We start from the raw sequence: 13,575 nt of genomic DNA on the forward strand, positions 1-13,575 counted from the left end.
TATGTTCTCATACTAATGGAGAACTCTAACACTGTGCACAAATCTGTATGGGAAACTCTAGAGGACGAGTCTCCGCCCTTTATATTGGGACTGGGAGTAAATTGAAAAACGTGATGTATTACATGTCTGATGATAATACTGTATACGTATGTGGCGAATATACATTCACGAATAAAGTCTTATATAAAAAAAAGACTTGAATCATAGAAACGCCCCAAAATTGGGGGAAGAAGGGGTTATACTAAAGGTTAACCCCCCCACTATTCATATTGTTGAACCTGTATAATATGACCGGGCACTCCTTACGTCTCATAAAACATATTATATCACTCAGAAAAGGGGAAAGAACAAGTGGAGAAAAATCACAAGGTTTGTAAACATGCAAATGGTCTTTAAAGACCTGTGATAAACTCGGTTGTGCCGGAGATAAGACTCCAGACACTGGCCAACCGAGCCTGCAGCAGCACACTCACTGACCTGCGGCCCCATTTAAATGAAGACAGCCTGGAAATGCAGCAAATAAACATTGCTGCACTTCCCCTTCATTACTTGTACTTTCAGAGGCATCTGTGCCCCCCTGGGAACCCATCCACGCCACCACCCCACAGTTTGAAGACCTTTGCGGCATAGAGAAACTCCTATTTCCACCATTTCTGGAGAATCCTCTGCCCATTACCCCAAACCCCATCCTCCCTGTTCCAATCCAGGCCATAAAGCTTACAGACATGAAGACTATCTGATACAGACACGTTTCTGGTTTTCATTCCAGCTGTCCTAACTTTAATATTTTTTTGAGTATCATTGCTTATTCATAGTGTTATGACCAGCACCTTTGATTACCTTAGGGTGTATAATCTCGCCCAGTGTCTGCTAAATTTGATTGGTAATGGTTTACAATAATAGCGGTTTTAGCTGAGTCATAGCTGCCTGCCAATGCCCTGTGTGTTGCTGACGTTCACACAGTCTCTTTGCACTGAACACTGAACTTTTAACACGAGCCAAGCGACATAGTTGAAGTCGCTCTCTGGTCAGTGGTGACAGAGTAGCGATAGTGCCACTCAAAATCGTTGAAATGTCACTCAATTACATTGAAATTATGAACATGTGACACATAAGCAATCTAAAACCTTGGCCATGCATGGAGCTAATAAAGCCTGTTCTGTTCAAATACAAAAACATACGGCAACACGCCTTTGTGCAGCGGCATCAACAAACCACCACGGATTATTTCGAGACTCCGATGGACGAGCTAAACTCAAGTGGTGAAACGCGCCCTGCAGTTTAAAAAAAACATGCCGCCCCCTCCCCGGAATCACTGTTAAGTGTGGACTCTGCAGCCAATCAGCACTTCGGTATGTGGTGCAACGAGTTTAGGTTGGCTGAGGTGAAAGGATACTCCAATCCTAGATCACCTTACACATCACGAGTCCCACTCACTCCTAGAATATGTTTAACCATTTAACTGGCTCTCTGTCGACCCGGAAGTAGTGACAAAACGGACACATGTTATTCAATGTTAAAAAAAATCAATAATGGACAGCAGGTTACCTTCACCGGCGGTCCTTGTAAAGTAAAGTTACGAGCAGCTGAGCCGGCATTTTACGTCAGCGGAGCAAAGCGGTTCTGTTATGGTGTGCTTTAGCCGAACACTGCTGAGGAAGGTACCGTCTGTTTCCATGGAATTCTTTCCACTGCAAAATGTAGTTTCCCCCACCTTGCAGCACTCATACACGTTCCATCTACCTAATTGTAGCTCCGTCACGTCACGTGACCCATTCATGAACCCTGTTTTATTCACTGCCATGTATAGCGGTAGTGACTCTCGTTGACCTCACATAATTTGCCCTGCTTTGCACCATAGCCCTTAATCCGCTCCACCCCTTGTTTTACCCTTTAGGTGCTCGGGAAAGCGCAAAACGTGAAAGCTTCATAAATTAGCAGATCTAGCTTTCTATTCCTGCAACTGTCTTCCTTACCTGAGGTTAGCAAGAGTGACATAAGTACACAAGGGCTAGCGAGGAGTAGCAACACTCAGCCATTAATTATCATACCAATGTCACCAGAAATGCCATAAGAGAAAATCACAATATGAGAAAAGATCCAAATCAGAGCAAATGATCACGCAGCATCTAATTCTAATGCTGTCACAAGTAATAAATAGCATAATAGTGTCCTTTGAGAACTGGGCCAAGGCTTAGCCTCTCTAACACATCCTGTCATCAGAAAAGATAGTTGCGTAGTTAAGTTTTGTTAGTTCACTGTCCTACTGGCCATCTCTGATTATGATGAGGCAATGATAAAAACTCAAATTGCATCCAGTGAGCGACTAATGAAAGAAAGTCGGTCTTATGCAAGGGACATTTAGTATTATTCTGCTAAAAGAAAAATATGTCAAAATGGGAACAAATATGGTATTTTACAGCACTCTTCGCATAAATGTGAAAACATTCCATTGATTCTGAAGAGGGGTGCTACAGCCTCATACGTCTCTGCAACGTTTAACAAAATCTAAAAGCAGGTAGAAAATAATTTTCACATTGTATCACATTTTCACAGCTTTTTCTTCAATGTTTTCGTTTACATCTTTTCGTTTTTCATCCTGCTCCTTTTAAGTGATTTCCGATTCTGATATGGCTGAGAGTCTCCTTGCAGGGGAAAAGATGAAAAAATAAAGTCACACTTTTAGAACCGCAGACTGCAGTGTTGCATGATGTCATCAGTGATGTCATTTGAGATGTCACCAGTGATGTAACTGGCAATGTCATGAGTATGTAATATGGGGCTAAGTTATAGTTGGCTCAGGTAACTGTAACTGCTGAATTTCTCTGGTTTTGTGCGAGTAACATCTGAACCTAACTATAAAGTCCCTGTAACCTTTGACTTTTTTCAGTACATTTAAAAGTTTTTTGATGTTATTTTCTGACTATAACACCACTGTAACCTTTGCTTTTTTAAGTGAATATCTAAGGTCTTTAAAATGTTATTTCCTAGCTGTAACTAGTAACCTTTGAGAGCGAGTGTGTGAGTGATTCAGTGGGTGTGTGATTGCATGAGTGTCTCAATGGATGTCTGTGTGAGTGGGTCTGGAAGTGTCTGCATAAGTTTCTCACTGGGTGTGCGACTTGAAGTGGCTCTGTTAGTGGGTGCGTGAGTGTCTGAGTAGGCGTATGAGTGGACATGAGTGTCTGAGTGGACCTGTGAGTGGGTGCATGAGTGTCTGAGTAGGTGTCTGAGTGGATGCATGGATGTCTGAGTGGGTGTGGGAGCACCTCTGTGAGTGTGTCAGTCTGTGAGTGAGTACATGACTGTCTGAGTGGGTCTGTGAATCAGTGCGTGAGTCTCCGAGTAGGTCTGAGTGGGTGTGAGAGAGTATGAGTGGTTCTGTGAGTAGGTACATGAATGTCGAGTGGGTCTGTGAATGGGTGCATGCGTTTCTGAATGGGTCTGTGAGTGGGTGCAGGAGCATCTGGGTTTTGAGTGTCTTTGAGTGTTTGAGTGGTTCTGTGAGTAGGTGCATTAGTGTCTGAGTGGGTCTATGAGTGCATGTGAGTGCCTGAATAAGTCTGTAAAGTGGATGTATCCGTGTCTGAGTGGGTCTGTCATTGTCTCAGTGTGTGAGTGGGTGCCTAAGTGTCTGTGTGGGCGTTTTAGTAGCTGTGCGAGTCATTGGGCCACAACAGAACCGCCCCTGTCCCATTATCCAAAAAGAGTCCACAGTATTGCACAAAACATCTACTCAAGTGGAGTACTTTCTACTGATTAAATATTAAGTACAACCCCCTCGGCTACATTTCAGTATGTATTGTACAGTACAGCTGTGCAATGGAGCACAAGGAAATGTCACCAGTGACCTTGTGTGCGTTTTGGCAATGTGGTTTTTCCCTGCGCTTTTTTATCCAGAAATGTGTGGTAACATGAATCTTCCTATAGAGGAGACAATAAGAGTACAAAGAGGCAAATTTACCCCATACAGGGGTTATTCCTCTTAACTATATGAAGTGCTGGGGGGCGTGCCCTTGGCACTCCAATTTCTGGCCCCCTAAACTTGGTAATCCCCCTACGCCAGCTGTCTCTTCGAAGAGTCCGGGGAGTTTCCCTACCTCAGCCAACAATGCAGTAATAGATGGGGGAGCCCGCTCCCTACGAATAATCCAAGCCAGCAGATGGCCGGATTTATCAACCCCAGCATGTAGTCTTTGGTGATGGCGCGTCAAGGTGTATTTATGCAGCCGAGCCCAAATGTTAGCTATACATTCATGTTGTTTCCTTTCCATCTCACATACCCAAGTGTCTTAGTCCTAGCAAGGCGTAGAATAGCTATTGTGTGGACGTGGGTGCTTGCACCAGAGGTCTCGGCTTGGATAAGAGATGTGCGCAAATGGACATTAGCTGAGGCGGTACATCTGAAAAGCAGCCGCACAGATGAAAAATTGTCATAATTTACTTTCTAATGGCCTACAGTCTGGGTCCAAAGCGCATCACTGGGAGGCAGGCAGGCTGTATCTGAAGTAGATGAAGGGGAATAAATGTTTATTGTGCTTCTTAAATGCTTTGGTGGGGGGTGGGGGGCTGCGGTTGTGCTGATCCCTCGAACTGCACAACAATGCTTTATTATTATATGTTTTATCTTTACTGGCATTTATTGTACACCTGTATTGTGTTATTGCATGAAACTTTAAATAAAGTTTATAAAAAACAAACTATATGAAGTGCTTCTTTATTTGGCAGAGATGTCCTCATATTCCTCAGCATTAAGAACGCGTCAACAAAATAGGTGGGAAAAGTGCAGAGGGGCATTTTGGAGAGGAATGAGTAAAGAGAATTGCGAGGGAACAAGGAGGCAGAGGAGAATTTAGCGGTATTGAAAAAGGTACAGATCTGATAGAGAACATCTAGCCTGAGATTTCCTTACCTTTGATGGTCTCGGGCGTAAGACTGGATCCGCAAATTTTTTCTTCGAGCAACACCCCTGTGCACCTGTTGGTGTTGTTGGTCGGCACTGCATGATGTAGTTGACTCCGTCCACGCTCTGACGTCCATGTCACCTATATAGGCAATACCTTGGCGCGCTGTTCTTTTCTTTCCATGCCAGTCAAGCGCTGATCCATGAAGAGAGCTACCCTCTGTCACTTTTTGCCTGGATTTTTCGACCTTTTGTCGACTCCTTTTTTGGTGTGTAGGATGTCCTCTAGGAAGCCTTTGGGGTTCAAGTAATGCAATGCTTGTCATCGTGCTATGTTCGTGATGGATTCTCATTTGGTATGCCTGTCGTGTCTAGAGCGTGACCATGACTCCAAGTCGAACACTCACCCCCAGTCAACTGATCTGCGTTTAATCCATCACCATTCTTTAGCTGGGGGTGAGTGTCTGATTTGCTCAAACGCTCCGTCCATCATCCCCTTTGGTATCGCTTTGTTCTCCCTAAGTTGGCAGGGTATGACCAGACGTGGGTCCCTTGCTCACTTTGCCACTGGATTTAAGTTAGCTTGGCTGATGAGGGTTATGAACCCGAAACCGGTCCCAGGATGCTTGTTTCCAGTCCAGGGAAGACATGGCTTGGCAGTTCGGGCTGGACTGTTCTCTTGAGGCACAGGGTTAGACTGATTTGCATATGGCCATGTCTGAACTGGGGTGGTGGAGTGAGCTAAAGAATAATGATGGATTAAACCCAGATCAGTTGACTGGGGGTGAGTGTTTGATTTGCTCAAACGCTCTGTCCATCATCCTCTTTGGTATCGCTTTATTTCGGTGAGATACAGCATGGCAACCCCCGAATCTACTTTCGCTTGTTTGTCCTGCTGCTGCTGTTGTTGTAATTTTGGGTGAGTGGCAAAGTAGTGTAAGAGCATGTTAGCATCTTTCTTTCAGAAAGGAGAAATGGGGTGAACGAGAGGCCCAGTGCTTGTGACTTGAAGGGCTCTGCACTAATTCGTTGTACATGTGTGGAATAGGGTCTCAGTTGCATTCTGTAATGGGGGTAATATTTGAAGAATTTATTCTTTCATGTTTATTTCAGGTTTGGAACAGTCCGATCTAGCTGAACCATAATGTGTTAGGTTGCTGCTGTTGCCGTAATAGCCATGGCACGAACAGCCATCCCTTTAAAGGCCAGAATAGATATAGGTTGGGCATGTCTTAATCTGAGAGCCGGACCTTTTATTATCCAGAAGCCATTTTCTTGTGATGAGAGATTTTGATGCATATAATGGGTAATATCAGTTGTTAAATCAAATCCTAAATCAATGCTGGAAGTCGTGTAATATAATGCTGGCATTAAATGTTAGCATCACAGTTTGCCTTTGTATATGCTTAAACATGCAGAGATTGACTTCATAAACCATGTTTTGAGAACAAACGCGCCTTCATTATATTTTACAAGTAGAACTTCGAAGTTTATTATGATGTGATCACTTACACACTTGCGTACGTGAACACCACCTGAAAGTTGCTTCAGATTGCAAGGAGGAAAATGTCACGTTTAAAACGATTGTTTAGAAATCACAATTAATTAAATTTATATTCGTTGTCATACTTTACCGAAGTGACATAGGTAAGACTAACGATTTTTTCATTATAGTTAAATGTAGTGATTCTTTTTTTCTTTCAGTATGGGAACTTCGTAGATAATCTAAGGGTGTATGCAAAAGGTGGAACAGGTGGAATGGGACTGCCGCGATTAGGTGGTGAAGGAGGGAAAGGTGGCGATGTTTGGATTGTTGCTAAAGGTGACATTACCTTGAAGAAAATAAAAGACCGCTATCCACACAAACGTTTTGCTGCAGGAGTTGGTGGAAATAGTAGGTATGTTATTGTTTATTCTACTTAATAAATACTGTTTTGTGTCCTTTAATTGTGTTTAAAGGGCCTCGTAAATCAACTGCTAATGTAGATTATTTATTAAGAATATGAAATATTTTGAATCCGTATTCTGAAAATATAAGAACCTACTACCAGGAAATTCTGTCATGTGCTAGTTTAAAAAATGTTACTTAAATCTTCTATGGATTAAGGCACGTCTGTCTGTTATTAGCCTACACTACGGCTGTAACACTTAGAAAAAACCACAGCCCTTTGTTGTTGCCCCCTCTCTGGCTTTTTCACATTTATTAGGACTCTTCTGTTTTTTTTTAAATCGGCCTGGAGCGACAGTGTCAGGTACATCATTTGTCCTATGGGCCACAATCAGGAAGCAAATGCATTAACTGAAACTATGAGATTTTCTTAATGCAGCTTAGTTTTTCAAGAGTCAAACAATGTTGAAGAGCACTGAGGCAGCCCTGAGCAGGAAGGCTCAACATCATTGCTCTGGCTCCACAGACAGCCCATAGATAAACTGAAACAGAGTCCACTAGTGGTAGTTCCTTCATCGGAATATAGCTATTGTGGGGAAAAACTAATTGGTGGATCCTACCTCCAGATGTCAGAGGATTTTCTTTTACTATTACCCACTTCTAAATCAACCCTCTAGATTTCCAGACTGCATGGGAACTAACAGCCTGATTCATCAAAGACCCGTTTTGCGAGTCTTTAATAGCGATTCATAAGGAATCGCTATTAAGGACTTGCAAAACGGGATTCATGTAGGAATTGCAAAAAATATTGCGATTCCTACATGTTCCTTATTTGCGAGTAGCAAATTGCTAATCGCAAATAAGGAATAACTCCCCATGCATTCCTATGGGCCTACAGGCCCATAGGAATGAATGTAAATGTAAATGTAAATGTGGGTGTACTTGTAAAGCGCACTGCGACTCCATGGAGTATCCTGGCGCTGAAGACCGCTGGGGAACCCGTCCTGGTTTTCCCTGTGAGATGGTCCCTTTCTGGGTATCTCCAAGGTGAAACCAGGCATCCCCAGCGTCTGTGGGGGGCCGTTGTAGAGATGAGGCAAGCTTAATGCCCAGAGTTGCTGAGTGTGTTCCCTGGTTAGAGTAGGCACCGAGGCGAGAATTATAGAGTCCGTTTTGACCCTGGTCCACAACCCTGCCGCGTCGAGAATTGAACCCTGGTCCCGGGCCGTTCTCTGCTTACGGGTCCGCCGCCTCTAACCAGTGAGCCACACCACTCCACTCCACGAATGGGGAGTTATTCCTTATTTGCGATTAGCAATTAGCTACTCTCAAATAAGGATGCGATTTCAAGGGTGCAGAGGTGTCCAAAGGACACCCTGTAGCACCCCTGAAATGTAATCTACATTGGTGTTGCGCACACACATGTCCAAAGGACATGTGTGTGTGTAACATGCAACTTAGAAAAATGCATTTAAATGCATTTTTCTAAGTTTTTGCTATTTACCACGAGGTCTGACCTCTCAGTAAATAGCGGCCCAAAATTGTGATTTCGCAATTTTAAAATGATTCATGAATTGCATTTAAGGAATCTCAAATTGAGATTCCTTAAATGCAATTCTTCGCAAATGTGCGAATTCTTTAATAGCGAATTTTGCATTTGGGATGATGAATCCCAAATGCAAAAATTGCACTTGCAAAAGGCAAGATTCTGAGAATCTTGCCCTTTGCGAGTGCAATTTAGCTTGATGAATCAGGCTGTTTGAGAATGTGAATAAAGCATGACTCATCCTTCCCTTTATGCCACATGCCAGCAAATTCCTCTCACTTTCTTCTTCACCACTCTGTTGTACGGTTTCCACTTTCTTTGTAGGAACTGTTCATTTGTGGAACAACATAAATGTTGGGATGGTGCCAGACTAATTCCACTCACCCACTCAGGATATGTTGTCCTATAGACCTGCTAGTTCATAGTGCCACCATAAGTACCCCCAAACCTGGCAAGGTAACAAACAGCTGGTTTGGGCAACCTCTGGACATGACAAACCTGACTCCCCAAGGAATCGCATTTCGGTGGTATTACAGGGTCTAATATTCCAATATTGCAATATTGGAATATTAGACCCTGTACCCATTAATGCTAGTCCTGCAGAAGGTGGTTGAACAATAAGTAGTAATACCACCGAAATGCGTCGACGCACATGTAAAGAATCCATCGCTGAAGGGTTGTTTCAGGACAAAAAAAAGGAAAAACTGTTTGCCGAAACTATCTTGCAATATATATCAGCTTGGGATCAATAGTCTGGCTACAACTTTATGTCATCATCGGGTTGTTGTTGGCCTTAGGGTCTTGTACTTTGTATTTTGATTTGATGAACTGTCTATAATTTGTTGTGTTTTTATAAATGTATTTTTAGAATATATTTTAATAAACTAGTGTTTCTCATATATAAACTGTTTAAGAGTTAATCTTTTTTAATACTTTACATTGAGACAATCAAATATTTGTTGAAATTGCCTCCCTTTTTTTATGAAAAATAAGAATAACTATATATTGGCACTACTTTCCAGTTTGGATATAGACTTATGTTGTAAGGGGTAAGACACTGCGATTTGAAGGAGGTGTGAGTATGTGGAGTAGAATCAGTGGCGATTGAATATTAGAATTGTATGTTTATCTCAAAAGTCCAGGGGAACCCTTTGCTTTCCCTACTTATTTTTGTCCACAAGTTTATCCCTGACCAGAACCCCAATCTTCGGGATCCAACCAGGAGCTGTCTGCACTTTCTTCACTTCACCAGTGGCAGTGCGTTTTACTCGGACGTTGCTTCATTTGTTGGGGAAACTGTTGAGTTCCTGTTAAACAGCCAGACGTTCATGTAGAACAAATGGCGCTTAAGCCGCCAGTGTGCTGGGACTGTTGAGTTCAAGAGCACACATCTTTACCCCAAACAGGATTTCATAGGGAATCCGACCACCCAGGGATTTTCTAGGCAGATTAAGTGCCCTCTGAACCCCATATAGGCGATAGACCCACTGCGACCCGAGTCTAGTACACAAGCTGTTAAAGAATGCTTGAATGACCAGTTTTTTCTCTCCACAACCAAATTTCCTTCTGGATGTATGGGGAGGAATACCGTAGGGTCACACCCAAACTTCCCATGGCATCTTTGTATGCCCTTGAGGCGAACACCGGACCTTGGTCGGAATATAGTGTGCCTACTGCGTATGTTCTGATAAAGACTCACAGATCCTTTATAACTATTTGGTTGTCAGCCAAACGTTATGGCCATACACATAGGAATCGGGAGCAGTACTCCTCCTCACAGCTCTTCACCTCTTCTCCTTGGCAAAGGCTCCTCTTAAGTCCAGAAGTAATCAAAAGTTCTGGGGTTTTAGGTCTAATACTTATACCCCAAAATGTCTTTGTTCTCTTTGTGCAAGGGTCTCTGAGCCCAGTACAAACCAGTTCTGTTCTCACTGATGCAGTATGACCACTTGGGGTTGAGACAGAATTGTTCATGGGAGACAGGCCCTATTCAGGTGCCAGGAAATCTCACCCCACTATTCTAAATTATGCCACGGTCTATTCAGCTCAGCTCGGAGTCATCCAGGAGGGGCCGGGCACACCTCACCCCCCCCCCCCCAGTGGCAGTCTAGAGCGAATGCACATCGCCAGCCCCTGTCACTCCAAAACCAGACAGGCAATACACAGCAGGCAGAGGCACACACAATGGTTAAACAAGAAAATGCCTATTTTCTAAAAGAAGCATTTTCAAATACACAATGTAAACACCTGCTTCACTAAACGATGTGTTAATAAATTCTGAGTTCAGAGAGCCTAAACTTTATTTCTCTATCTTGTCCCAATGAGAAGTTATACTTGTAAGATGTTACAAAGTATTTCCCATCCTATCCTATTGGACAGATAGCCTTTCAATAGTGAAAAACAAAATTAGCAGTATTTCACTCTCAGGACACGTCACACATACCAGAACGTGTCCTACCTGTCACATACACTGCACCCTGCCCAGGGAGGGTACCTTGGGCCTACCATAGGAGTGCCTTACATGTAACAAAAGGGAAGGTTGGGGCTTTGCAAGTGGGTGCACTTGCCAAGTCGACATGCTAGTTTACAAACTGTGCCCAGACACTGCAGTGACAGGTCTGAGATGCATTTTCAGGGCTACTCATGTGGGTGGCACAATCAGTGCTGCAGGCCCACTAGTAGCATTTGATTTACAGCCCTGGTACACTTAGTGCACTGCACTAGGGGCTTACCAGTAAATCAGATATGCCAATCATGGGTAACTAATCATGTTCACAAATTACACAGAGATCATATGCACTTTAGCACCGATTAGCAGTGGTAAGGTGCCCAGAGTCCTAAAGCTAACAACAGGTCAAGAAAAAATAGGAGGAAGAAGCAAAACGTTTGGGGATAACCCTGCAAAAGGGCCAAGTACCACACCTGGCCACTAGTAGCGTTCCTGCAATAGTGACATTGTAGCAACCAATCCTGCATGTGCAGACGCAAGACCCTCATGTGCATCTAGAATGAAATCTAGCCAACGGTCTGAATTTGCTATTACTCTTTCCCCACCTCCCGGAAAGTGAGCAAAGGGTATGTTTTGCGCATCTAATTTTTAGGAGAACTTGAGTGTAAAGCCTTTTGGCAGATGGGTGTCATTGCATGCAGCGTTGACAGTCATCATGATATCTGTATATATTCTTGTACTTGAACAAGTTATTGCAACAATTTGCACTGTTGCTTTTGCTGTTTCATCAGCCATTGAATTCTCTGCAAAGTGTACACCAGTATGTTATGACTGAATGTGTTTAATTCATGAGTCCGTGGCCAGCAATATTTCAGCTTTGCTTTTTTCCAAAGCATCTTGTGCTTGATTATGCACCCTTTTTAGTCCCTTAATCCATTCTGGCTCCAGTAGTGTAGATATTCATTATATGACTGGATACAGTACTTCAAATCACACACTATGAGTGTGGGGAATCCAGGATCCGTATTCTTCAGTGCCAGTATTCGAGCCCTGGGATCAGCCAACTGTGTAGTTCAGTCACCAAGTGACTATGTGTAGGCTTTCTCTGGATAAAATTCTTCATCCCGCTTGTGCCCTTTCATGGCAACACACTCTGCTGAATGTTGGGGCTTTGTCCCTACAGCAGGCTGTGCAGAACCATCAGTGTATATGATGCAATCATACAGATTTAGAGGCATTATGTCATCAGTCAGAGGATATTCATGTTTGTAATATAGAAAGGCTTGTGTTGGTAATGTAGAGTCAAATCTCTAGTCTACATGTGTTGCAGTGAGTGAGTTAGCCTATTGTATCCAATGTGGATGTAATGCTTTTGCGTTTGGAACGCTTTCTCTTGTGATGGCCTCTAAGGTTGGCACCGGAGGGACAGCAATAATTTGTTTTTCCCTGAGCCAGTGCTCTCTCCCTCACCACAGCAGTCTGTACCACCGTCAGTATATTTCCTGTCTGTGCAAAGCGCATCTCTGTATTGGCGTATAAATACAATTTATATGCAGTCAGTACAGTGTCACCTTCATTGAATGTAACATAGGTGTACCCTTTAATCCGCACAATTATGCAGGTAACCAGGTGTGTTGTGTCTACACCTGTGTAAGTGTTTTGAAGCTAGCATGTCAGCTTGTTCTGAATGTAATATTTGTGTGTTAGGTGGTCCAGTGTTTGCTTGAGAAATCTGGACAAAGCAGGTCATAGTACGGGTAATCCTGTTATGGATAATCTGGAATGTAAATTCTGGCAAAATGTAGGAATCCCAATATGGATTGTAACCTCTTCAACGTAGTTGGAGGTCGTAATAGCGCACACTTCTCTAAGAAATGTGTTGCGCTTGACTGCCTGTATCCCAGAAACAGGACATTGAGGTGGGCATTTGATTTTTCAAGTTGAATATGTAGCCCATGTGAGCAAATCCCAGAATTATGCATTCTACTCTTGTCAAGTGTACAGAAAGATAATCATCCGTCAAATATATGTCATCAACATAGATCATCAAAACTTTGCCTGGTCATCAACATTTTGTAAAAGTTCTGTTATTCGAGCTGAAAACAGCCCATAGCTATTCTTGTACCTCTGAGGGAATCTACACAATTGCCTCTGAGAACCCAGCATGCTGAATGTGGTCAAATATCTGCTTCGATGCGCTACATTTTGGCAGAAAAATCCATTTGAGATATCTAGTGTGGTTTTGTATTTTTTCCTCACTATGTTGTTCATTAGTGCCTTGCTGTGTGAGTTTTGTACTGCAAATGTGCGAGTAGCTGTGCTTTAAATGTCTGTAATCTAATACTAGACAAAATTACTGATAGGATTTCATCACAGGTAATAAGGAATTATTCATTGAAGAGGTGCAATTTGCTATTACACCCTGGTATTCTAGTTGTTTGAGAATTTCCCTAACTTGTTTTTTAGCCTAAATTATAATGGGGTATAGTATTTGAGGTTATGGAGTCGACCTCACTGGTATTTTATAATCAGGGGAACCATCCTCTCACCCCACATGGTTAAGGTATAATGCAACAGCTAGACACTCCTTGGCGTTTGAATTTTTAACTGATTCTAGAGGGAGAGGTGTGGCGCAGCAGCCAGGGCGGCTAACTGCGGAGCACAGGGCTCACAGTTCGATTGCCGGCAGTCAACACCATGTGACTCTGGGCTATGGCTCACTTAATCTCCCCGACGGCCCCCAGCACCGTGAGACCCCTAGGGGTGAGTAGTTTGCGCTTTTCAAACAC

General features: G+C 43.1%; 1 protein-coding gene across 1 annotated transcript in view; it reads left to right on the plus strand.

Annotated features, from left to right (window-relative positions):
* Positions 1-1,461: 1,461 nt before the first annotated feature.
* GTPBP10 (GTP binding protein 10) overlaps positions 1,462-13,575 on the plus strand; it is a 126,998-nt gene continuing 114,884 nt past the window's right edge. The window contains exons 1-2 of the mRNA XM_078663587.1: positions 1,462-1,661; positions 6,608-6,801. Coding sequence (XP_078519713.1) covers positions 1,629-1,661; positions 6,608-6,801 — 227 coding nt within the window. The 5' untranslated portion in view covers positions 1,462-1,628. The remainder of the gene's footprint in view (positions 1,662-6,607; positions 6,802-13,575) is intronic.

Source organism: Lissotriton helveticus, chromosome 10 (assembly GCF_964261635.1).
Source record: "Lissotriton helveticus chromosome 10, aLisHel1.1, whole genome shotgun sequence".
Taxonomy (NCBI): Eukaryota; Metazoa; Chordata; class Amphibia; order Caudata; family Salamandridae; genus Lissotriton; species Lissotriton helveticus.